We start from the raw sequence: 25,722 nt of genomic DNA, 5'->3' as shown, positions 1-25,722 counted from the left end.
TCAGAACTGCCTTGGCTGTGTCCCATAAATTTTGGGTTGTTGTGAGTTCATTTTCATTAGTTTCCAGAAACTTTTTGATATCTTTCCTAATTTCATTCTTGACCCATTCATTGTTTAATAATATGGTATTCAATCTCCATGATTTTGAGTGTTTTGGGTTTTTTTTCCTTGGGGTTGGTTTCTAGTTTTAGTCCCTTGTGGTCAGAGAAAATGCTTGGTATGATTTCAGTTTTCTTGAATTTATTGAGGCTTTTTTTGTGTACTATCATGTGGTCTCTCTTTGAAAATGTTCCATATGTATTTGAAAAGAATGTGTATTTAGCTTCTTTGGGATGAAGGGCTCTCTCTATATATATATATCAGGTAAGTCCATTTCATCTAGGGAGTTGTTCAATGCCACAATATCTTTGTTGAAGGATATTTTGTTTGGAAGTTCTGTCAGTGTTTGACAGTGGTGTATTAAAATCTCCTACTATAATTATGTTGCTGTCAATATCTTTCTTGTAGTCCTCTAAGATTTTCTTTATATATTCGGGTGCTCCTATGTTGGGTGCATATATATTTACAATGTTTATGTCTTGGTAGATTCTTCCCTTGAGTATTATGAAGTGACCTTCTGGATCTCTTTTTATGGCCGTATTTTTTAAGTCTGTTTATTCTGATGTGAGTATTGCTACCCTGTTTTTGTTTTGTTTTGTTTTGTTTTGTTTTGTCTGTTTGCTTGTAACATTTGTTTCCAGCCTTTCACTTTTAGTCTGTGTAGGTCTTTTGTCCTGAGGTGGGTTTCTTTTAGGCAGCATATGTGTGGGTCATGCTTTCTTATCCATTCAGCTATTTTGTGTCTTTTGATTGGAGCATTTAATCCATTTACATTTAATGTTATTATTGATAGGTACTTATTCATTGCCATTTTTGTGCCTGTGTTTCTCTCTGTCTCTCTTTTTCTTCCTTTCCTTAAAGCAGTCCCTTTAGCATCTCTTGGAGAGCTAGTTCGGTGGAGGTGTATTCTTTTAGACTTCTTTTGTCTTGAAGCTCTTTATTTGGCCTTCTATCTTGATTGAGAGCCTTGCTGGGTAAAGTAGCATTGGTTGCAGGCCTCTGGGTCTCATTACTTGGAATATTTCTTTCCATTGTCTTCTTGCTTGGAGCATTTCCATTGAGAAGTGAGCAGCTAACCTTATTGGGGCTCTCTTGTATGTTACTTCCTGTTTCTCCCTTGTTGCCTTTAAGATTCTCTCTTTGTCTTGGAATTTTGCCATTTTAATGACGATATGTCTTAAAGAGGGCCTCTTTGGGTTCCTCTTGATTGGAAGTCTCTGTGTTTCCTTGATTTGTGTGACTTTTTCTCTTATTAAATTAGGGAAGTTTTCCATCATTACTTTTTCAAATAGTTTTTTTTATCCCTTCCTCATGTTCTTCTGCTTCTGGTATCTCTATTACATCGATATCATTACATTTCATATTGTGTTACATTTCTCTTAAATCCCCTTCATTCTTTCTGAGCCTCTTTTTCTTTTCTTGGTCTTTCTGAGTATTTTTTTCTATTTTGTCCTCCAACTTGCTAATCCGTTCTTCTGCTTTATCAATCCTGCTTTTGATTCCTTCTGCTGTGTTCTTCAGTTCAGAAATTGTATTCTTCACTTCCTCTTGGACCTTGTTGATAGTTTCTAATTCCTAAAAAATGTTGATATAGTTTGCAGTGAGTTCATTGTAGTTCCCCTGTAGTTTCTGGTAGCTCATTGTGAGCTCATGGAACTTCCTGATAACCAGTGCTTTGAATTCAATATCTGATAGCTGACTTGCCTTTTATTTCATTTAGCATTCTTTCTGAGGCTTCCCCCTTTTCTTTCATTTGGGGATTGGTTCTTTGTCTCCCCATTGTTTGTGAGATTCTTCTTGTCAGCTTCAGCTTCTTAAATTGATTTTTTCTGGCTCCCTGGGTTTGTGGTGTGAACTTCTGTGGTAGAATACCTGTGAGATTCAGTGGTGTGGTCTCCTTGATCTTCCAGGCTCACTGGTCTTGGTCTGTCCTTTAATTTGGCTTTGTGTTTGTCTTTGGGTTTTCATCGTTTTGGGGTCTTTCTTTTGTGGACCTTGCCACCAATAGGTTAACCGATGGTGCCTCTTTCCACCACCTCTTATAATTTGTTGTGCTGGTGAGGGCAGGTTGTGTTGAAGCTAGTTGTTTCATGTGTACAAGGTTTTGAGGATTATCTCTTGCTCTTGTTCAGTTGTTTGTACTGAGTAGTTTCTCCACTATTTAGTTGTATTTCCAGATAGGTCCTGAATTGAGGTTAGTGTGGTTTCCACTCCCTCCTTCACCTTTTTCTGTTGTTATTTGTTAGTGGTTCCTTTGTTGTTGGGTTACCTCTTCCAGTGGGTATCCTGGTGTTCACTGTTTTCACTTACTCTTTTTATTTTGTGATTGGTGGAGGGGAAGGCAAAATGGTTTATCACAGCAGGAGAATATTCTATGATATTTACAGTAGCAGCCAGTAGAGAAGAGATAGGAGATCCTTTTCCTATGTATAGTGTTAACCGTGATCTTCAACCCAACTAGCCACTTTTCAGAAAGGATGGAAAGAAGATAAAACTCTTTGTTGGGTAGGGAAGAGTTGTGAGTTGGATCTAGAAAGCACTGAGGTTGTGGGAGGTCAGATTCTGAGGTAAGGTGAGGATAAAGGATAGTAAATAGTTGTAGTGTGTGAGCAAATAGAGTTAACGACTACAGTAATAGATTTCAGGAAACTGTGAAGTGGGCTATGGTCCGGGAGGGGTGTTGTGAAGTATTTACAATTTTATGGAACAGCTGTTATTTTACAATAGATTGTTTCTCTACAATAATATTAGAGCAACAATCATATGACAGAATCTATGTGATCTGGATAACATGAATAGGGGGTATAGAACTTCGAGTAGTGTGCTAAAGGATCACAAGTAATGTGAAGGATAGTAAATTAACAATACACTGTGGAAGAGAGAAAAGGGGAAACCTATCAAATGATACAATATAACCAGCCAAGCATAGAAGACTATACAGAAAGAAGAGGAATACAAAAATACAATTAAAATAAAAGACGTAAGAATAATGAAAAAATAATACAAATATGCAGTAGCTTGTGGTTTCTCTGCAATAGCAGAGTGAAATTTGTCTCACTGTCTCAGCTGTTGGGATGCCCCCTCTTCGGCTCCAGCTCTGGTCCTTTCACAGTTCCAAGTTTTTTGTCTCACTTGTGGGTATTAAAAAAAAAGGCAGGAGAAGTGAGAAGGAAGAGATAAAATTGGAAAGAAAGGAAGGAGGAATAAAACAAGAAAGAAGAAAAGAGAGGAAAAAGGTACTGAAAGATAAAGAATAATTAAAATTAAAAAATAAAAGATAAAAAAATTAAACCACCTCTTGTTGGTTTCAAACTGGCCAAGTTTGTTTTTCTGGTCTTGCTGGCTGTGGCAGGCTGAGGGGAGATTCGTGTGGCCTTTCCTATGTACTCAGCCAGTCTTGCAAGTACTCTCCCAAGAGTGAGTCTGGTGTCTCTCCCCAGTGCCCCAGGTGGGAGATCCAGGTCTTCTGTAGAGCACTGTTTCCCCAGGGGTCATTGTGGTGGGCTGGGGTATGGGTGGGCGCGCGTGCTGGCCAGGCTGCCTGGGTCCAGCAGGCTTGGGTGGGAACCATTACCAGTGCTGTGGGGAAACGCAGGGACTTCCGCACAACCTCAGGATTGCTGCCCAACTGGGTGGGGAGTAAGTCAAGTGGCTGTCGCAGGAGAACCCTCCAAACAGTTTCACTTTTTGAGAAATTCCTCTTACTCAAGCCTGCTGCTCAGTACAGCCCAATTCTCCAGCGAGACTGCTTGTCACTGCAGGGCTCTCAACTCTCCCAAGCCGGTAACCGCAGACTCTGTGGGTGATCGTGGCCCTTGTGTGTTTGCCTCTTTGTCCTTATTTCCCTCTCTGCAACTTCAAGCAACCAGGTATCTCCTGGTGCTGCTCAAACCCTGCTTGGCCAGGGAGGGAGGGAGCAGTTGACTTGGTTCTCTCCCAAGGACTCTCTGGCAGGCCCGCGGCTCCCAAAGAGTCTGTGGTAGAGTGGTAGACCCAGCGCTGGGTGCCAAGCACTAGGCACCGAGTGCTGGGCCTGGGGCTGCAGCTGGGCCTCCATGCTGGTCCCTGGGACCTTATTGTCCAGCAGTAGTCTCCTTACCTTCTGGTTTTTTCAGTGTTCACTACAATTTCTGGTTTCTTATTTTCATATATATGCTGGGGAACTGTTGGCTGTTTGCTCTGTTCCTCCGTAGATCGGCCAGATTTTTCTCTCGTGTGTAGGGGGAAGTGAAATCTGCTCCCTCCTACCCCATTGCCATCAACAATTTCAGGAAATGTTGTGTAGGTTTATGATTTCAGTGGTATACTAGATGCTCTATCTAAGTAAATAGTTGTCATCTTGGGGTCTGACACTTCACAGACCTCACAAAGTTGAGGCTTAAATGCGATAGCTCCTGTAAAGGGTTGACACACAGAGAGAGCTCTGCACACAGGTGGGGCTGTTTTAAGTTCACGTGTATCCATATAATACAGATGGTCTTGAAGACACATTCCGTTGTTAGACAATGGCAATAAGCTGTGTTTCTTTTTGCTTAAGCTGCACTCTTATCTGTTTTCCTCGAACATTTCATGAAATACCTACTGAGTGATATATATATAGTCTATGGACCTTTGGGCCCACGGTCCCCACTGGCCCTCCACCTCCGAGGCTGAGTTAAGAAGGACCTGAATATGCATGCGCAAGGAAAAGAGGTGGGCTGACTGACCCCTGTTTGCAAGTTCTTATTGTAATATATTGATGACAGCACATTATCAGGTTTACTGTCCTCAACAGTAAGTTTAATACGACTCTTATGAGTTAAAGAAAAAAAATTAGTATCAGTATTAAAGCTGAGTTTGCTAATTCTACTTGATAGTTGTTGGAGAGTTCTTTTGGGGGTTTTAGAACTAAGGAATTAGTGTGATAAATTCTTCGAAAAGATCGTAAGTGATATCGGTTAAGGAGGTCAAAAAGTCAAAAGAAAAAATGTTGATGTAAAACAAGACAAATTTTGAATCATTTAAAATATTGACTTTATATACACATATGTTTTTAAATATGCTAATGTACATATGTATATATAAAATACATAAAAATACTAATGCATACCTATTCTTTCTAAAATAATGAAAATAACACACCACATTCTGAACTTTAAGATGAAATAAAATGCTGTAGCCACTAGCCACATAGGGCTATGAGAACTTGGAATATGGCTAGTGTGACTGATAAGTTTTAATCTTATTTAATTTTAATTAATGTGCTCAGTGACTTTAAAAATCAACATTTCTGAACCCTAAGTCTCTGATCCCTGACTGGTGTGGCTCAGTTGGGTATTGTCCCGCAAAGCAAAAGGTTGCTGGTTCGATTCCCAGTCAGGGCACATGCCTGGGTTGCAGGCTAGGTCCTTGGTTGGGGTGTGTGGAAGAGGCAACCAATTGGTGTGTCTCTGTCACATTGATGTATCTCTCTCTCTCTTTCTCCTTCCCTTCCCCTCTCTCTAAAAATAAATAAATAACGTCTTTTAAAAATTAAAATATATAAAGCTGTGAGACGCTGACCTTCTTGATGGGACTTAATGGACCTCTTCTCCATTTTAGACTTAACACTGTCAAAGGCTGGACAGACCACTTCCCCTAACACTGCTGCCTCCCAGCCTGGAGCTCTGTTAGGGCCAGACTCAGGGTTATATGTACCATTTTGTCCCGGACAGATGCTTGGCATTTCAGAGGACACCATGTTTAATGTCCAACTTCCTCCTGCTTCTGCCCCTGTAGGATGTTAATTCCCAGACATGGAATCAGATACAGGTGATGTGCTTCCTGTCTGTGTGTGATATGTGTGTGGGCAGGGTCCTCTGTGGAGCATTACATACAAAGGGCTAGGCTCTTTGCCAAGTTTACTATGCTGGTCAAAGGAAGTAGTTGCTTGGTGTAGAGAATGTTTTGTTACAATGTTATGTCTATTCTCTGTTTAGTGGGAGAGCTTTTGGTGTCTGGCTTTTTACCAATGTGTAGAGGTTCCTGCTATTTATTGAGAGAGAAGGGAATGGAGGAGAAACAGATTTGTGGAGGAAATTTAGACCTGAGCATAAACCTACCAGTTGGACATCCAAGAGGTGTGGTTGAGTGGGTATTGAACTTGGAGGCTGGTCCTCAGGGGAGGATCTAGGTTGGAGAGGTGACTGTGGAAGCTGACGGTGGTGGGTGCCCTGCTGGGCTGCTCTTCCTGGCCTGCGTTACCTCCCAGCCTCTCTCCTGCTGTCCACTACGTCGGCCTCTCTTGAGCCACTGTGCCCACCATTTCCAACAAGTCCTTTGTGCTCTCATTGTAGAGGTACTTATTTTTTTTATTCCCACTCACTTGCCAAAGTCTGTTGTAACCTTTAAGACATGCTGCTCATGGCCACCTAGCTAAAATTGCATCCCACAAGACCCCATCCTGACATGCCTAGTCCCCTGTCCTGCTGTTTTCTTTGTACCACTGGTGTCCTCTGTACTAGCTTTGTGTGGCTCAGGTGTATAAAGTGTAGAGGAGCAATGTTACAAGAATAAGCTGGAGCAGGTGAGCAAATGTTAGGTCCTCCTGGCCTATCCTAAGAAATTTGGTTTTCATCTCGGGAGCAGTGGGAGAAGAATGTTTTTGAGGAGCAGAACATGTGACCATACTTGCACAGAGAGGCAGTAAGGAAGGGTAAGAGCAGTTATGGGTGGTCAAGTAGGAGATGATTAGAATAAAAATAACAAAAACAAAAAAAATTAAAGTGATTTAATGATCCAGGCACTCTGATAGGTGTTGAAGAAACAAGGATGATAGAACATGATTCTCTCTCTCCCTTAGGGAGTTGAGTCTAGAAGGCTTGAGGTATGATTTCAGTCCAAAGTGCTCTGAGGGAGGAGGGTCAGAATGTGTGAGAGCTTGGGCAGGTATGTTTAATCTGAAGGTTCAGGTTTGCGAACCTGAATTTAGTACTTGAATTGCTTTCACAAAGTTACCTGAAGGCCTATTTATCTAATCTCTACTGATGAGAAAAATTTCCAAAGGGTTTTAAGGAATTTTAGTTTTCTGGGATGTTAATAAATACTGTACAAAAAAAGTAACTAAGTTCAGAGTATTAGATTAAACCAAAGGATTTCTTCACTATAGGACTTCTCAGAACTCATGATATGCTTATGTACATTCTAAACCTTCTAGAAATGTGTATAATGTATAGCATTTCCCAAACTCATTTGGCCATGGATCCTGCTGTGTTAATGAATCACATGTGGATGCAGAACAAACCTTGGGAAATGCTGGCTTACTCAAGATCTTAACTAGTTAAAGGTAAGCTACAACTACAATACAGTTTCCACAACTGGGTCCTGTGGCCTCTCTAAGACATTTCAGTTTTACCACGGAGAACAGCTTTAACTATGAAAATGCCACAGTTTTTGTGGCCAAATTCTAATACTCTTACATGTGGGGTGAATGAAATTCTAAATTTGGCATAAATATTACTAATAAATCCATTATATTCAATGGGCAAATATTATATAGAACAAATTTAATATCATGTGAAATTTATGACCTAGGAATGTGTAATGAAATAACATTTTTCTGTTTTATTACCTCTTTTTTGTGACATTGAAATATTAAGAATACTTTATTCTAGCTTTGTTTTAGTTTAGTCATTGTTTTTGGCAGATAATACTGCTTTAGAACTTAAACGACTGCAAAAATAATGGTATAGTAAAAAATGCAACAGTATTTATATCCTATTATAAAAAAGAATATTTGGAAAGTATTGCTAGTAACTACTTTTCATGTATTTCTAGATCAGGGGTTGGCAGATTGTAGCCTATAGGCCAGATCCAGCCATTGCCTGGTTTTGTATGGTCACAGTCTGAGGTTGTACTTGTAAAAATTATTGGGAAAAAAAAATGAACAGAAGAATAATATTTTGCGACGTGTGAAAATTGTATGAAGTTCAGATTTCAGTGGCCACAATAAAGCTTCACGGGGCAGAGCCAGGCCTGTCCATCACGTGTCTCTGTGGCCGCTGTCCCCGCAGCAGCATCAGTGTGAGTGCACCGCGTGGCCTGCCCACACGAGATGCCCGCCGTCTGGCTCTGTTCAGAAGAAGGTTGCTGACCCCGATCTAGATTAATGAGTAGTGGAGTTTATGGTGTTATTTTATAAGTCAGAGCATATGGAAACATAGGGAACTATGTTTTGTATGTAACTAATCTTTAAATAAATGTGTTCTAATAATTTCCATTTATTTGTCCCTGCCGATTTTATTCTTTTTTTTCTGGTAGAAGATACATATTTTATTTTAACTTCAGTTAATTTTCTTCTTTTTACCTATTGATCAGTAAACAGTATATAATTCCATATATTGTGATAGGAAGCCCTTGGCTTTTGAAAGTATTTCTTATTAGAATATACAGAAATATGGAATAATTTTATTTTTCCCATGTACTTGATTTATGGGAAAAACCTGTTATGTTTGAAGTGGACTTTGATAGACTACTAAGTCTTTTCAAAAAGGTATTATTTCAAATGATCTTATAAGCAGCATAATGGTATTCTTATGGGATTAGTTGGCCCAATGAATCAATAATTGATTTTTTTCCCCTAGGGCAACTGGAGTAGATATTCTTAGAATACTTCACCTCTTTGATTGGAATGCTACTACCAGTTTAATTTTGTATACTTTTAAGTTTTTATTATGTACTCTATTTGGTAGCTTTCTTCTTGGCTCTTAAGTGGGTGATTTCGTTTTTGTTTCCAAATATATGAACACTTTTGCAAATGATTTCTTTCTTTTGTAAATTTTATGACTTAGGAGAAGTAAAAATAATATCAAACCAGAGCAAGAATAATGGAGTTATGGTGTCTTGTTCAAAGTTATCTAAAACATGAAGTTTTGAAGAAGTGACTTGAGCTATGTAGAGACTTCTAAAGTGCTTAAATATATCCTTTTCGATATAATTATTAGTTTCAGTTGTCACATAGAAGCTTACCTTTATCCTGAGTTGTCTGAGAGAGTTGTAGAGAATAGGTACAAAGTCTGGGCCCTTAATGCCACCTTTATGAAGAAGAAAACCAGCTGTCTGTAGTGAGGCCTCCACATCCTTTATTTCAGCCTCTCGTTCCTCCCACAGGTCTTGTCGTAGTAAAATTTCCTGTTAGCACAAATGGAAGTAGGGTCATTTCCTCCTTCAAGGAACATAGGAACACTGTCTGTAGTGTCTATGTTTAAAGAATTTCTGGGTATTCACAAAGTGTAGTCTTATTTCTTTGTCGATGTAGGTACAAAGATAAAATGAATAAAATAAAACCATTAAAGAAGATTGTCAAGTGGACTTAAAAGCCAAAGGAACTGAAATATCAAATGAACTAATAAGATTCTGTATCGTCACATAGAAAGAAAGATTTCCTATATTAGACTATAACACTAAGATGGATACAATGGATAAAAGTGGATAAAAAAAGCTGTGGTACATTTTTACAGTGGAATACTGTGCACCAGTAAAAAAGAAGCATTTGCAACAGCATGGATGGGTCTGTAGAGCATTATGCTAAGTGAGGTAAGCCAGTCAGAGAAAGACAAGTACCATATGATCTCACTTACATGTGGAATTGAATGAACAAAATAGAAACAGAGGCATGAACATATTGAACAGACTGATAAATGTCAGAGGGGAGTAGGGAGGGGGGACTAGATGAAAGAAGGTTGAAGGGATTAGGTAAAGAACATACATGCATAACCCACAGACACACACAGCAGTGTGGTGATGGCCAGAGAGAAGTGGGAGAGGAGGCGGGGTAGAGGCGGGCAAAAGGGGTAAATGGGGACACCTGTAATAGTGTCAACAATAAAAATCAAAAAAATCTAAAAAAGTAAAAATGTTTCATTCCATAACAATAGTCTGATTTTTAAAAAAATTGAAATATACCTTAAAGATTATTTCATGTTTGTATATAAGAAGCTGCATCATTTTTCTAATTTTACTATGAAGATTTTAGAAACCTATATCCATATAGGTCTACTTAACACCTCAGCAGAGATTTTGTTTGTTTGTTTTTACATTTTCTTCAGAGTATATAGTTCCCTGCAGGAGGATTAATGCAATCAGAGCTTGATTGGTCGTACTAGGAACAGGACTACCCTGTTTAGTATCCACTGTGTGATTGTTCTGTAGTTTATTTAACTAATTCTGTGTTCATGGACACTCTGTTTCTGATGTTTTGCTGTAACCACGGTGCAGTATACATCCTTTATTTACATTTTAGCAACATGTAAGGCATTGTTATAGGTACTTTGGATATATCAATAAATAGAATAGACAAATATTCAATAAAGTAGAATTAAGTTAAATTTCTGCTGTGGTAAACCTTCTAATTGAGGTAGACGGATGATAAAAAATAGAAATAATAGGTATATTTTATAGAGATCAGGAAGTGAAAGCACTATGGACAAATGGAAAAGGGACCAGAGGAAAGGGATAACATTTGCAGTTTTAAACAGGAAAGTCTCTGGAGAAGGTGAGATTTGAGCAGGGACTTCAGGGAGGAGAGGGAATGAACTTTGAGGGTGTCTGGGAAGAGTAGGAGGTTGGCGTGGAAAAGGCCTCCTGGTGGATGCCTGTGTGGTGAATGAGGATGAGGAAGGAGGCTGGTGTGGTTGCGGTGGAGAAGGTGAAGTACTCAGAGGCATGCGTCCAAGTCAGAGAGAAGACTTGGAGCCACATTTGTGTAGGGCCTTGTAGGCCATTGTAAGGACTTCGGCTTTTCCTCTGAGTGAAACGTAGAACCATTGCAGGGATTTGAGTGATGTAGTGACACGCTATGACTCACCTTCTGGGAGGGTCACTTTTAAGAGAACAGTTAGGAGGGTATTACAGTAATCCACACTAGAGATAAGCTGTGTTGAATCTCTTGGGTTTTTTTCTTTGATATAATTAGGTGAAAAATGATATCTCTTTGCATTTTAATGTGCATTTCTTTATGATTGAAGTTGACTATGTTCTCATACGTGTAGTCATTTATATTTCCTTTCCTGTGAATTGTGAGTTTATAACCTTTGCTTATTTTTCTGTTGATTGAGTTGTCTTTTTCTTACTGATTTGTAAGTCCATTGATTTCACACATAGCTAAAGATGGAAATTACAGGTGTAGCCTGACCTCATCAGTATATTATGCAGCTGCCCCGAGGTCATTGATCATGCCAAATGTGAAGAAGCACTTGGAGAGCCCACTGCCACAACCAAGTGCATTCCCTCCTACTAGCATGTCCCCAGCCAGATGCCACCTGCATCCTCTTATTTTGAACTCACCCTGCTGCGGGCCTGATTTGCTTTGCTCCCACGTAGCTCAGAGCCTGGCATTTGATAGCCCAGTGTCCTCCCTCTTCATCATTTGCTCTCACATGAGGAAACTATAGTAGTGCAGTGTTGCAGTTAAGGAGGCCTGGTCTACCTTTGTTTAAATCTGGCTCTCCTTAAGCCAGTAAGTTAGCCTTTCTATTCTTTTTTTTTTTTTTTTTTTAAGATTTTCTTTTTTTTAGGAGGGAGAGCAAGGGAGGGAGAAAGAGAGGGAGAGAAACATCGATGTGCAAGAGAAACATTGATAGGTTGCCTCTCCAATGGGGGACCTGGCCCACAGCACAGGCATGTGCTGTGACTGGGAATCGAACTTGTAACCTTTTGGTTCAAAGGCCAGTGCTTAGTCCATACCAGCGAGGGCTAACCTCTCTGTTCTTCAGTCCCTTCAGCTGTAAAATAGAAATGACAATGGTATTTACTGTATGAGGCTATTGTGAGGATTAGCTGTGTTGTTTGTACAATGCTAGCATATAGTAAACTGCTTGGTAAAAGTTAGCTATGCTCACTCCCTCAGCTCACAGATGTTTATTGGACTTCTTGTGAGTGCTCAGTAATCATACCAGATAACAAGATGCTAGGACTGCAGTGAGTAAGACTCCCTTTTTCCCTGTGTCTAAGCAGAAATCAGTGTCTCACAGCCTTCCTAGAACAACAGCCCCAGAATAGTGTGGGAATCATTTACTTCTTCCTCTGTTGAAGAAATTATATGGTTTCATAAAAGATTTGCAAGCATTTGCAGGGGAGTCCTGTACTTAAATTTGAGAAGTAAAAGAATATACTTACTTTGATTTTATTAGAATTTCATTTTGATAAAACAAGAATCAAATGACAACTGAGATTATAGGTTTAGCTCTTCACCTAGTTGACTTCGTCCTTAGTTCCCCGGCTCCGAAGTGTTCAGCTTCCAGGTGGAGTTTCTTAGGCACACAGGGGGTGTTGAGCCTCCGGAGCGATCTCCACCGTCATGATTGGCGGTCTCGGTGGCTGTGCTGCACTGGCTGGCGTTCTCAGAGTCCCACAGTCTCTGATTACACTGCAGATCTCTCTCCGTCTCATCCTCTGCAAATAAGATTGTGTGGTCTTCTTTTCAAGGCTTTCTTTTGTTCTCTTAAGTGAATTTTTCAGGAGAGTAACAAAAAGGATAACTACAGTTTGCTGAAGATACACTCTTACTTTAGTCCCATGTGGATCTCAGCTTTTTGGAATTTTCCACACTGCTTCCTCCAATCCCTCTGGAACCTAATGCACACTGAATTTGACGTTGATTTTGCTTGACTGCCTGTGTTTAAGAACATGTGGAGCACTTTCTGCAAGTCATTTAAGGCAACAAGAGATGTTTGTCATAGTGAACATACTAGTTGTCTAAATATCTTGTTTAAAATAAAAAATGAAACTGTCTTATGTTCTGATCTTCCCTAAATCCAAATAAGTTTTTTATGTTTAGCTTCAATAGTATATATCTCTAGTGTAATATACAATAACAAAATAATTTTAATATCACAAGTGGCATCATCAAGTATTTTTCACCCTGTTTGCTTGCATGCACTTTTCACTCCTCCTTCCTCAGCCCTGTTTTCTCCTCTTGAGATGAACATGAGTAGTTTCAACTCTTTAGCTCTTCTCTCTGAGGCAGTAACATTTGGGCTGTGTATTTAATTATCTAAGGTATTATTCTCACCATGGCTTACTGCCTCTCTCAGTTTGAATATCCTGGGAGCTTATCATTCACTAATTTCCCAGGCTTTTTCTTGGCTTCAGTCATCAGAACCTTGCCCCACTTGGTTTCTTTATTTCCTTATTATTTGTTGACATTCTTACATTCTCTGGTTAAGATGCATTTCTACAAAGATAAATGAGTTACTAGACTCCTACACTGTGGTTGACTGACAGGTCACAGAATAGTCTATATAGATATAACATAATCCTGAACATGTAAGTAAATGTCCTTTAAGTCACAAAAAGCAAAAATATAGTAAAAGTAACATTATTTACTATGTTACATCAAATTCTTCTGATGATTTGTTTAATTGGTTTTCACAATATCTGAATTTATCCGTGTGTCTTCTAATGCTGCTTGGTAGTTTGAAGTGTATTGGCATTCTTGAGTGACCGTGAACCAAATGTCAGGTTTCCTACGTGTACTGATAGGCTGTAGACCAGCCAGTGTGACTGTAGCCTGCCTTGGATCTCTTCATAGTAGACATATGTCTCCCCAAGTAGACATACCAGAGCAGTCTCTAGACTGGAAGAGCTGGAGGCAAAGCCCCTCAGTTATTTACAGGGAATAACAAGGTAGTAGAGGTGCTGAAGCATCATAGAAACATTGTAGAATGTCTCAGAAGGACGATGGGTTAGTTGGCAAGAAAGAAAGAGGGCAAACCCTCGTGATTTCCTGCTGTGACCCAGCATTGGATGTAATTTACCCAGGGTGACATGACCAGTAAAGGACTGAGCCGACTCTGCAGCTCAGGATGCTGTCGTCAAAGCTCATGCATTTTCCGTGACGCCATGCCAACTCACAAAACATCTGCTTTTTGGGGATATTAGGATATCATGACAGAGTTATTTAAGAATATTTTCAAAAGCTTTTTTGCTCACAGAAAAACATTTGCAGAATGACAGAAATGCAGTCTCTTATCCATATTGTGAATAGGAGTAAATTAGCATAATCGGAGGTCAGACCTGTTAGCCTTTCAGAGCTCTAAATATCCCTGAACTTATTCATGTGTGTGGTATTCAGATTGAACATCAGTGTTATATCTTTGCAGTACTGCTTTATTTGTCACCGTGTTTTTGCCTCCTGGTACACAGCAGAGATTAAGAGGATTTGGTGATGCTCAGTTTAGCGCACATCCTGGAGTAAGTTCTCACTGACTTGCTGATGAAAAGTGTGCCTGGGTTGTGGGCAGTGACACAGGAAGAGCACACCATGGATCATTGCGTTCCATGTGGTCTTGTGCCAGAAAAATAAAAAATTAACTTAAGTAGCTTAGCATTACTTCAAAGTACCTGTAGTTCAAAGTAGGAGAGTTTTCAAAAAGATTCAGATACTACTTTGTTTTAGTAAATAGGGGCTTTTTACCCTTTTACAGTGTGAAAGGGTCCAGGTAATTGAGCAAGTCCCTTTTCCCATTTCTTCGATAAATAGTCTTTTAGTCAAATGATGGTATTGGCTCCAAAGTATCTGTATAATTCCAATAGTCTTCTGGGATGGACTATGATCAAAAAGCGTATTACCAATAGAAATGTCTGAGACTCTACATGATTATTATCAATAATCTGAGACTTCATGCACTGCCTGAATCTGGCAACATATCTCCTCTATATGACAATCCAGCAAAAAATTGTATTTCTAGTTTCAGTGCCTAGGAAGTCACCCAAAACTCTGCATTTTAAAAAAGATAACATGTCCTTCTAATGGTTGTGGGACTATGAGACAAAATGTTTATCCACTTGATTAATTCTTATTGCAGGTGAGAGGATAAAATGTAGTTTCTAAAATAGTTGATTAAATGCACCTATCCCTTACATACATGTTTAGATATTTAATTATAATTTTTATGATGTGTTGGCGCCAACATTTTCCTATAGAAACACAACTCAAGATTTAATACTGGGCAACAGTGGGAAAATGGGATTTAGTATGAAAATATTTGCTTTATGTAAACCTTTTTATGAATGTAGCTAATGCATAAGTGACGGCAAGCTGTAAAAACAGTTAGCTGGGAAAATGCCAAGTAAATTTTTTATATTCCAATGAATATCTGTTAACTACACATTATTGTTATCATTAAACTATATGCAAATGTACAACTAGATTCACTTAGATTCAGGTAAAAAAGCCAAACCATGAGTTAGAAGTATGCAGTAAGTATAATTACTGTTTGCATCTCCAAACAAAGCCCATTAATCTTTCTATAATCCTGCTGATGTAATGTCTCTGTGTTACTTTTGGGAGTATTTGAAGTGGGCAAGCTTCCAAAGTTGATAGTTCTGATCAGCAAAGGCACTGGAGTAGGTGTCTGGGTTGGACATTGTAACAAAGCAAACAGTTTCTAAAGCTGCTGGAAGATTTCAGTGGAAACACAATTGTCCATTTGATTTTCTTATTCTAGACATTACAAAATTAATTTATCCCCCAAAAGGGTGCGAAATGACTTCTAAAATATAATCTATATTTGTATTTCTTTAAAATATAAGCTTCTTGAAAGTATATACTTTTGGGCTTAAGATAATGAGGAAACAGCATTTAAAATGTTTTCTAGAACCAGTTTTAGGAACCATTTTGTTGTTGGAAAGGACTTAGGACATTCTGTGTGTTAGGGGGCTTTCGAAGAACCTTCTCAGACAAACCCTTAACCACACATGACCTGCTGAAGGAATTCTTCTTACAACTTAGGAAAAAATAAGCCATATTTTCAATAATTTTTTTAAACTTAGGAATCTGCTATTAGACTACTTACATGCAGTATGTGGTAAATATGTATTAAAACTTAAAATCTTATTTATGTAGAGAAATGAATGCATAAATAGACTGATTAGAAAACAGAAGAATAACTGAAAAGATGTGCAGAATCCAATATCTTATTCTGAGGAAGAACCAATAGAATGTGTAAATATGTACTTTCTAAACAAGGTACATGTGGTCGTTAAAGCACAAGTATGCAAACTGTGGTCTGATAGTGAGGGGCAGGGGAAACTATAGATGCATAGGAAATGAAACTTCTCATAAAAGGTCTGTTTTGTTTAACTCATGGAAAACTATTTCAGAACCTAGATGAACCTGGGTGATTTTGTAAGAAAATATATATGACCATAACTGACCTCAAAAGAAGAAGAAGAAAAAAAGAGACCTGATGGCCATAGAAAAGGTTTAGTACATAGTCATGCAGCTACACTACCACCCCCACCATTCTGAAGAAAAGCACTCAGCCTGGATGGTTTCATAGAGACATTTTATTGAGCTTTTGAGAAACAAAAAACATTATTTTGGGTAATCAAAAATAATTTGATGTCTAGCTCAACAATGATAGTTTAAGAAAACAAGAAAGGGTAGAGTTGCAGGTTAATATTTTTTATAGAATATCAACAGAAAAATCCTAATTAAAATACTGGCCAACAGACTTTGGCAATATATTAGAAGAAGAACCACCACAAACAAGTGGAATTTATTCCAGGAATGTGAATTTGTTTTACTATTAGAAAATATAGTGATAAGATTTACCTTATTAACAGATAAAAATACAAATTGTTATTTATACAGATGCTTAAAAGACATTTAAAAATCCATTTGTGACTTTGAAAACTCAGTAGATTATGAATAGTCGAATACTTATTTAACATTGTAAACTAATACTCTATAGATGGACACACATATAATCTCTCCTCCCCCCCATATTCCATCCCAACCCAACCCTAACCCAACTCAACTCTACCTAACCCTGCCTAACCCAATAGCCAGCATTATGCTCAATGAGGATAAACTAGCTTGCCACTGAAGTAAGAAACAAGGCAAGCTGTCTGTTATCAACTGCTATTTAGTATCTTTTGGAGGTATGGAGCCAACACAATTAGTGAAAATATAAGGAATAAAATGTGGAAAGAAATAGGAAAGATGATCATTTTTGCACATCAGATAGATTATTTGGAACATTGTCCAGAATCAACTAAAAACCCATTAGAGGCAACAAGGTACACAGTGAATATTTAGGACTCAAAAGCCTTCATATTCATAAACAATGGAAGAGAAGAAGACCCACGTAAGAAGGTGCTCCTCAGTCTTCAGCATGCACAAAAAGGACCAAGGCTGTTTGGTGATAATCGTATTTTCCTGGACTCCACCCAGGAAGCCAGTTCCACCAGCCTTGAATCTGCCTTTTAACAGGTGTTCCTTGACCACATCAAGAGGACCCTGGTGGTGTCTGTGTGGGGCCACCCTTTGAGAAACGCTGCTCTAAGGGACCCACTCATGTTCCCATGCCATCACGCCTCACTCACTGCCAGCTTCCACAGTGCTGTCCGCAGTGCCACCTGCCTGTCTCTGATATGTGCTGCTGCGCTCAGAGGGACACTGGCAGGGAAACTCAGGAAGGAAAGCCCTCCAAGTTGCTGTGCAGGGACCTTCTTTCCGATCACAAAGTGGAAACACTTCCAGCACTGCCCAGCTGGTCTGCCACCACAGGGGAGGCACACATTGCTGCGCCCGCTGCTTGCTGTCTGTCTCTTGGGAGGGCAGGGAAGTCCTCTGGGACCTGTGCTTCAGGAAGACATTGAGAAGAACCTCCAGGATGTAGGCAGCCTTCGCTAACCTGTCAGATTCTGCAGTGTTGTTTCTCTGGAGTTCATCCATCTTCCCCACAGTCCTCTAGTTACTTAATTCCTGTGATTTTTAGTGCCTCTCAGCCTGAGTGGCACTTATACTTGGCAAAACCGTAACTGGTAAAGTCCATCTCCTCTAAGGAAGCTACAGGAAAATACAAGCGTAATGATGGGTTCCGTCTTGAAATAATGACCACAATCCTTCAGTCACTGAGTACGGCCTATAGTCTGGCTCTGTTGTTCTAGTCACATCAACCGCCTGTTTTCACGTATGACTTGTAGTGGCCTGCCAACTGCCCCCTTCCTGCCTCTTTTTAGGCAAACAGCAACAGTGGACCTTTATCAGTCAAATCCTGTCACTCCCTCCCTTAAACTCTCCAGTCACTCCCATCACATGTAGGATCAAGTTCTCATTTGCTGTCTGGCTTTCTCTCAGACCTGGTTTCCTACCACTCACCCCTTGACTCAGCTTTCCAGGTATACCAACACTTGCTGTTTCTCCAAAACAAAATGCCCATTGTCACCTGCCCAGGTCCTTTCCATTTGCTGTCATATTTCCAGGTATGAATCAGACCTTTCATAAGTATTCGTTGAATTAATCATTGAATTCCTATACCCTCTCCCTCCCCTGCCCACCAGGCAGTCAGTCAAGTGCAGGAAGGCCACGTCACTAATTTCCGAGAGTGCACAGTGGAGGGATGCTCTTAATCTCCACCCGCAATTTGTAGGCTAATGTGTGGGCGTCTGCCAAGAATGTAAATAGATCGGTGAGATCACCCAGGAAGATGGTCTCATCTGTGAGAAACAGAAGATTGAACTCCAGGGAACAGCAACATTACAATTTTTTTTAATTGAGGTACAATTAACATAACAAAATTCATAGTTTTAGCCATTTTAAAGTATTTTATGGGGTTTTACTTCATTCATAATTTCAGAACATTTCATCACTTTTTTCCTCATTACTCCCCAATTTTCTTCTTCCCAGCTCCTGGCAACCACTAATCTACTTTTTGTCTCCGTAGATTTGCCTGTTTTGGACGTGTCGTCTCTGTGGAATCATTCAGTCTGTAGTATTCGTGCCCGACTTTCACTTGGCGTGTTTCCACAGTCCATCCACATTGCAGCGCGCGTCAATGCTTCATTCACATATATCTCTGGACTTCGGGTTATTTACATTTTTGGCTATTATAAATAATGCTGCTATGAACATCAGTGTATACGTCTTTGTATCTATACCTGTCTTAATTTCTCTTGGGTTTATATATCTTGAATTGGAATTGCTGGATCAAATGGTAATACTTTATTTAACTTTGAGGAACTGCCAAAATGTTTTCCACAGTGGCTGCACCATTTTACATTCCCACTGCAATGAATGATTGTTCTAGTTTGTACTACATCCTTGCCAACACTTGTTTTCTTTTTTTGTTTGTTTGACTATGGCCAAACTAGTGGATATGAAGTGCTAGCTCATTATGGTTTTGATTTACATTTCCCTAATGGGAACATCAACATTTACACATGGGCTCAGAAGGGTGGGTTAAGAGAGGAGACAGAAAGCTGGAGAATAGTAAGACTGCACTCAAATCGGTCTCCTGGACTTACAGGGCCTCCAATACTCTTCTTGGTTACAGATGTGACCATCAGCCTGCAAAGCTCTTCAGTATCTGCCAGATCTTGTATGTCTACTTTCACTTACGTTGCCTTAATGTTCCAAGTCTGGCATGACTGCTCCAAAGTTAACATTGGTAGCTCTGCATTTTATAGTGCTCACCCAGTTCATTCAGAGGCAGCAGAGTGTAGAGGTTAAAAGCATGGACTCTGGAGTGAGACTGCCTGGGTTCAAATGTTGGCTCAAGTTGGGGGGCTTTGGGCAACTTAGTTAACGTCTCTGTGTGAAAAGTGCGGTTGCTGTTAATATGGTGACTGGATGAGATTAGTGTGTAAAGTGCTTGGGATAGTGCCCGGCACATAGTGCTTTGTATGCTTTTGCTGCAATCATGGTGATGATGACGACAATTTAGTTAGATATTCATTTAGGGAAAGGGCAAAATAGGTTTATGCTGGACCTTAGTGGGGGGTAGAGTGTGCTGATTGTGTATTTACAAAATGGGGCTTTTGGGTAACATGCTCTGTTTTCCGTGCCCTGTTGTGCTGTGGTGTCAGCAACAGTGTAAGTTGTTTACTCTTGTGGCTCATGTCCTGTATTTCACAAGTCATTCCACTTAGCAAATTTATATTTTGGACCCGGATTTACCTTTATTTGTTCAGACAGGGAGTAGACTTTTTCAATTAAACATTTTCTTTTGTTACTACTCCAGTCCAATCATATTATTTTTTAAAAAATTGGAATTGTGGAAGAAAATATCATTTATAATTCCATCACCTCAGAACACCCTGTCTCAGCTTTCTGTATTTTCCCTTAGGCATTTTAAACTTAATTATAATTCCACAAAACAGAAGATTCTTACAACTCTTAGAACTTATTTTCAGCTGCCCTGTGAATCTTTTCTAATAGGTCCTAATTTTTGAAATTCCTCAAGACTGAAGGCTCAGATCCCATAAAAGATATATTTTCAAAATTTATAGATGTGAATAGAGAAAGAACCCTCTTCTATCTAGACATTTTATATACATACAAGCTTGAAAATATGCCAAGGACTATTTTATAGCTTTCTGATAAAACCTATTATTTTTCTACAGCAAGAAAAGGAATGCTTAGCATTGCCAGAAAAGTGTACAAAGAGTCAAAATAATCAACATGTCATTTAAATTCTAAGTTTTGGCATTTAGAGTTCTTTAAACATAGGTTCTGCAAATATTTTACAGATAAGTAAACTGAGATAGAAAGATTAAGTGACATATCTGTTTTCAGTCAATGTTAGAAATAAACACAGAAATTCAAAGCCTCTTCTTATTAGATCAGAAGATAACATATTTTAAGACATAAACCTGTAAAAGAGATAAGAACACTTTAGCTGTGTTGAGATTTATGAATAATTCTATCAAATAAAATGAAGCAATTATTTTTCAATTTTTAAAAGTTCTGATGTTATTTGGTATATGTCTTTCTCACCTTGTAAAAGTGACACTTAGTAGAGTGTAGATGTTGGAGAAGCAGGCAGTCACAGAGTGGGAGGGAGGACAGATTTTAGTTTAGAAAGATAATACAAAATGAGTCTATAAAAAGGGCATTAATACCCTGGCTAGTGTAGCCCAGTGGATTGAGCGCGGGCCTGTGAACCAAAGGACTGTGGTTCAATTCCCAGTCAGGGCACATGCCTGGGTTGCAGGCCAGTTCCCAGCAAGGGATGCATGAAAGGCAATCATACATTAATATTTCTCTCCCTCTCTTCTTCCCTTTCCCTCTAAAGATAAATTTTTAAAAAATCTTTAAAAAATAAAAAGGGCATTAATGAAGTAACTTTACAGGGGGTGGCAAAAATATGGTATAGAAAGTTCTTATAACTGATAATTAAAAATAAGTATAACAATAAGAATACTTATGTTCTTACATTAATATTTAAAGAAAAAAGTAAGATCTTTGTGCAAATAGCAAAACTATATAAGGAATGCCAAGTATTAATTCAAAGGAACCAAGTATACTTTCTGTATTTTTTATCAACTTGTGATATTTTCAAGATAGGCCAATCCTAAAGACTGTTTGGGGATCTAAAGAAAAGAAAGCTTTTATTTTACTGAAATTTTATTTGTTTGTTTGTTTGTTTTTGTAGAACTTCAGCAGACAGAGGGCAAAGAGGCATGGAGAAAATGGCCTGACAAGCAGCCTCTGTAAAATTGAGACTGTTACGCTATGTGTCAATCTTGATAGGTGTCTCATTTGGGTGTATTTTTGACCTGGTTGGCTTGACATACTGTAAACATACAGGGTTTGATCACGGAGTTGTTTATTTCAGCAACTATTCAGTAAAACCGTTCTGAAGTCTGTTGGTGACCTTAGGTTTGAAAAGCACCCTTAGGTTCTCTCGCCTGCTAAGGACAGAGCCAACTTAATAAGTAGGAGTACAAATAGGATATAACAGATCTCTAGGAAGCTCCTTAAGAGTTTCCTGAGCTCTGCAGTTAGACAGACTTGAGTTTGTCCTAGGGACTCTGTTGGGAGATTTGTAACCTGTTAAGGTGACTGTGGGGGACGTCTGTCTCAGCAGGCTGCTGTGAGGATTAGATTGGACAGAGATGCAAGAACCCTGACCGTGTGCTCTGAGGAAGTCCTTTTCCTGCATGGATTTGGAAGTTATTGTCAAGTCACAGGAGCCCTGTTGTGGGATGTGCTGCTGTCGTGGGGTAGTGTCTTTTAGATTTTTCAGAGCAGAGACTCACCAGGGAAACTTAAGCAAAGATTTTGTCCATCCCTAGGAACTGATTGAGCAGATCGTGGTTGGAGCACAGAAGTCTGCATTTTTGATAAGCACTAAAGATTCAAATGAAATGAAAATTTGAAAGTAAATGAAAGTAAAATTGCACTTCACAGAATATTCTTTGGAGGCTGTGGGTAGAAACCTTTGACTCTGAAACTTGAATAGCTTAGATGGATGGGTGAGTTTTCCCTGCTCATTTTTTAACAGTAGTTACTATGGGGATTTAAGCATTGACCACCAAATTCTAATAAAAAAAATAAGAATACCAATGTGTAAGCTTAAGTAAGTAAATACTGATTTGTAGAATATATTTATCACTTATCATAAGAACTTGACCAAAAATGAGATTAGTGTTTAAAACAAATAAAAATAGAAAAAGAAACTCCCTGAAATAGAACATAGCCTTTGAAGTTAATAAACTTCAAGTATTTCTGTACCAAAAGAAATAAATATTTAGAGACCAGGACTTAATGCACAAAAAAACATTCTGCATCTTCTGTCCTGTAATTCAGTCAGGGTGCTATTAATGAGAGAGCTCCAGTGAGTCTTAGTTGTCGTGGTCGCAGGAGGAGATGGGGTCTGTGAGGTGTTCACACCAAGTGGGGGAGGTTATGAAGGCTCGTTGTTAAGTAAGAGGATGGAGTGCAAGTGGAATGAAACCAGTCAGGCGTCGGGTTTTGGTATTTCCTGTTGTTAGCACTCGAATGTTTAGGAACACAACAAACCTAATTTTCCCTCTGATACTATTTGGTATGATTTATATGTACACATGTATCCGCTTGCATGCACATATGCGTACATAGAACTGTATTTGAAGGCCAAAAAGGAAGAGGCCCCGAGGGCTCTTTAGTGTACAATTAATATTTTGGTTAGAAAATCAGCAGATTGTTTCAGTATGGTTATGTGTTATGACATCATATTCCAGTAAAGTTATAATGAACAGAAATTTTGTTTGCCTCTGTGGCAAACCAAAATGAGTTTTGTAATTGTCAGCAGGCCGAAGTGATTACAGTGGCGCCCACTCCCTCTCCTGTAGTTAAGGGTCTGCTAGCATTCCACTTGTGGACCCCTGTTTTCAGAAGTGTGTAATTAATTGTACATGTTTGCTCTATGGCGAAAGCTCGTCATGTAAGATCTCAGGAGTCAATTTTGATTTCAGGTCTGTTTTAAAAGGTTAGTAGTGGGATCAGTTTACAACATACATTGAGTTCTGTAGAGGTGGGAAAGATGGATTTTGTGGGACACAAAATAGTCTGCTTTTATCCTATTAGTCCAAATTTCTGCATTAAAGAAATCTGAAACAAAACATGCAATAGGAGGCTGCATTTTAGTGCATCAGTTATTGTATGCAGAGAGCAAAAAGGATTGTGGTTTCTAATGCTTCTTAATCTTTGCTTGTTAAAATAGCCTGTTACTATAGTGATATTTTTCTTCCTTTAACTTTTTCATATTTGCCAATTAAAAATGAGAACATATGACATAATAAAACACAAAAATACTTTATCTTAAATTAATAGGAAACAGTGGGCCAAGAATATCGACTCTTCAGAATTTAACACAGCGACTTTCTCCCTTTTTTTCAGACTGGCTTTTCCCACTGCCTTTGACACTGCCAATTGTTTCCCTGACGTTGTGTTGTTTCTTTTCTAACTCGAACCTGCTTTCATCTCCTTCATTGCCGTCTATTATTTCCCCTGCCTTTTGATCACAGGCATTAATCAGAGCCTAGTCTCAGGCTTTCTCTTGGTTCCTTTTTGCTTCCGTTTTTCAGGTGCTTATCCACTCACATGGTTTCAGTTAGTGCTTCCCAGTAACCTGCATTACTGTCCTGTGCTCTCGTCCTTCACTTTCAGTAAACCTTCACTGATTAGTCCCATCTGCCTGGAGATTTGTACATGATGGGTGCTGGCCAGCTGATCAGGTTGAATATAGAACACTGCTACCTGATGTCCACTAGTCCTCTAAAATGCAGTAGGACAGTCGACTGGGCTTCTTTTTTCTTGGAAACAGACATCTTTTAGCACTGAGGTGATTTTGCACTTAATTTATCAGCATTTTTATACATGCACCATTCCATCAAAATTGATCCTATGGGTTTTTCTAGTTCATAGCGTTTGACACAACCCCTCACTTCTCCATGGTGAACTTTCCAACTTAGTTTCCAGAAAAGACACGATTTGCCTTGATTTCCTATCACTCCCTCCTTCAGAGCTCTGTCTCATGGGTTTAGATTCCATTGATATATTGAAGATTCTCAAATTTTATTCCCACCTTGGACTTCTTTCCTGGAGTCCAGACTCATAAATCCAGCTCTCCATGCAACATCCCCATGTGGATATCTAACAGGCCTAATTTCACATCTTCAAACCAGAGCTGCATACGTCTGCCCTCCAACAAACCCTTTCCTTTTGTGGTTTTCCCCAACTCCATATGCAGTGCCCCATCTTCCAGGAGCTCAGGTCAGAAGCCCTGGGTTCCTCCTTCACTCCTCTCTCCTATTTCATAGCCACTTCTTGGGTTAACCCTGTCTCTCTACTTTTGAAATTCAGCTAGAGCCCTCTACTTCTCGTCACTTCCTCTGCTGTCAGTCTTGTTTAGGCTGCTGCTGTTTTTCCTGTGTTGCTGCTCTAGCTTCCTGATAGACCTCCTGGCTTCTGTCCTCATTCCATACAGCCTTTTCTCAGTGTAGTAGTCAGATGGGCCCTGAACAGTATAAGCCACATCATGTCGCTTTTCTACTCCAAACCTTCCAGTGGCTGGCCGTTTCACTCGGTAAAAGTCAGATTCTTACAATGATTTCTAACAAAGGCCTAAGGAACTCTGACCACCTCTATCTATCTCCTGGCTTTCCTTTCCTTACTCCCTAGACTCTACGCAGGTGGGCCTCCTCCGAATTACTTGACCGTGCAGGGCATGCTGCTGCCTCAGGGCCTTTCTACTTGACATTTTCTCTGCTTCAGCCGCACTGTTCCAGAACCCGCATGGTTTCCTCCTTCACTTATTTTAGCTCTTTACGCAGTTGTCGTCTTCTCAGGGAGATGACCCTCCTCTGCCTACCCCATCCAGAATCCACCTCTACAACACTTCTGAACCTTGGGCTCTTTTACTGTTTAACATACGTCTCTAACATATGATGTTCTGCATATATGCCTTATATTTTGTCTGTCTTCTCCACCGTAATGTGCATTTTTGTTCATTGTCATGTTCCTCTGTCATATAGAAGGTGCTTCATAAATAGTTGTTGAGTTAATGGCTTTTATTTCACATTACCTTAATTTTCTTATTTTTCTAGATTTGTTCATTCTTACACCTGCTTTTATCCTCTCGTGTCCGTATCACTGCAGCGTTCTACTCACGCTTCTCTACCTCAGTCACATTCAACTCAGACCTGCTAAAAATTTTACCTTAAACACATTTTTATACTTTCTACCTGAGATTTGATTTGTCGTTTTCTTTTTTAAGACTTTATTTATTTATTTTTAGAGAGAGGAGAAAGAGAGGGAGAGAAACATCAATGTGTGGTTGCCTCTCTCATGCCCCTTCCTGGGGATCAGGCACGCAAACCCAGGCGTGTGCCCTG

At 39.3% G+C, this 25,722-nt stretch overlaps 1 protein-coding gene across 9 annotated transcripts in view; it reads left to right on the top strand.

Moving 5' to 3' along the window:
• The window catches only part of STAU2 (staufen double-stranded RNA binding protein 2), a 365,226-nt gene that overhangs the window by 102,215 nt on the left and 237,289 nt on the right, over positions 1–25,722 (top strand). The window contains exon 1 of one of the 9 annotated variants that reach the window (XM_053661201.1): positions 18,827–18,931. The exons of the other annotated variants lie outside the window; for them this stretch is intronic. Within the exon in view, the coding sequence (XP_053517176.1) occupies positions 18,900–18,931 (32 nt within the window). The 5' untranslated portion in view covers positions 18,827–18,899. Of the gene's footprint in view, positions 1–18,826; positions 18,932–25,722 lie in introns of those variants that run through there. 9 annotated transcript variants of the gene reach the window in all.

Source organism: Artibeus jamaicensis, unplaced genomic scaffold, assembly GCF_021234435.1.
Source record: "Artibeus jamaicensis isolate MK-2021 breed Jamaican fruit bat unplaced genomic scaffold, CSHL_Jam_final scaffold_916, whole genome shotgun sequence".
NCBI classification, from domain to species: Eukaryota; Metazoa; Chordata; class Mammalia; order Chiroptera; family Phyllostomidae; genus Artibeus; species Artibeus jamaicensis.
The sequence above is the reverse complement of the archived record's forward strand: the minus strand, read 5'-3'. Positions and strand labels throughout refer to the sequence as shown.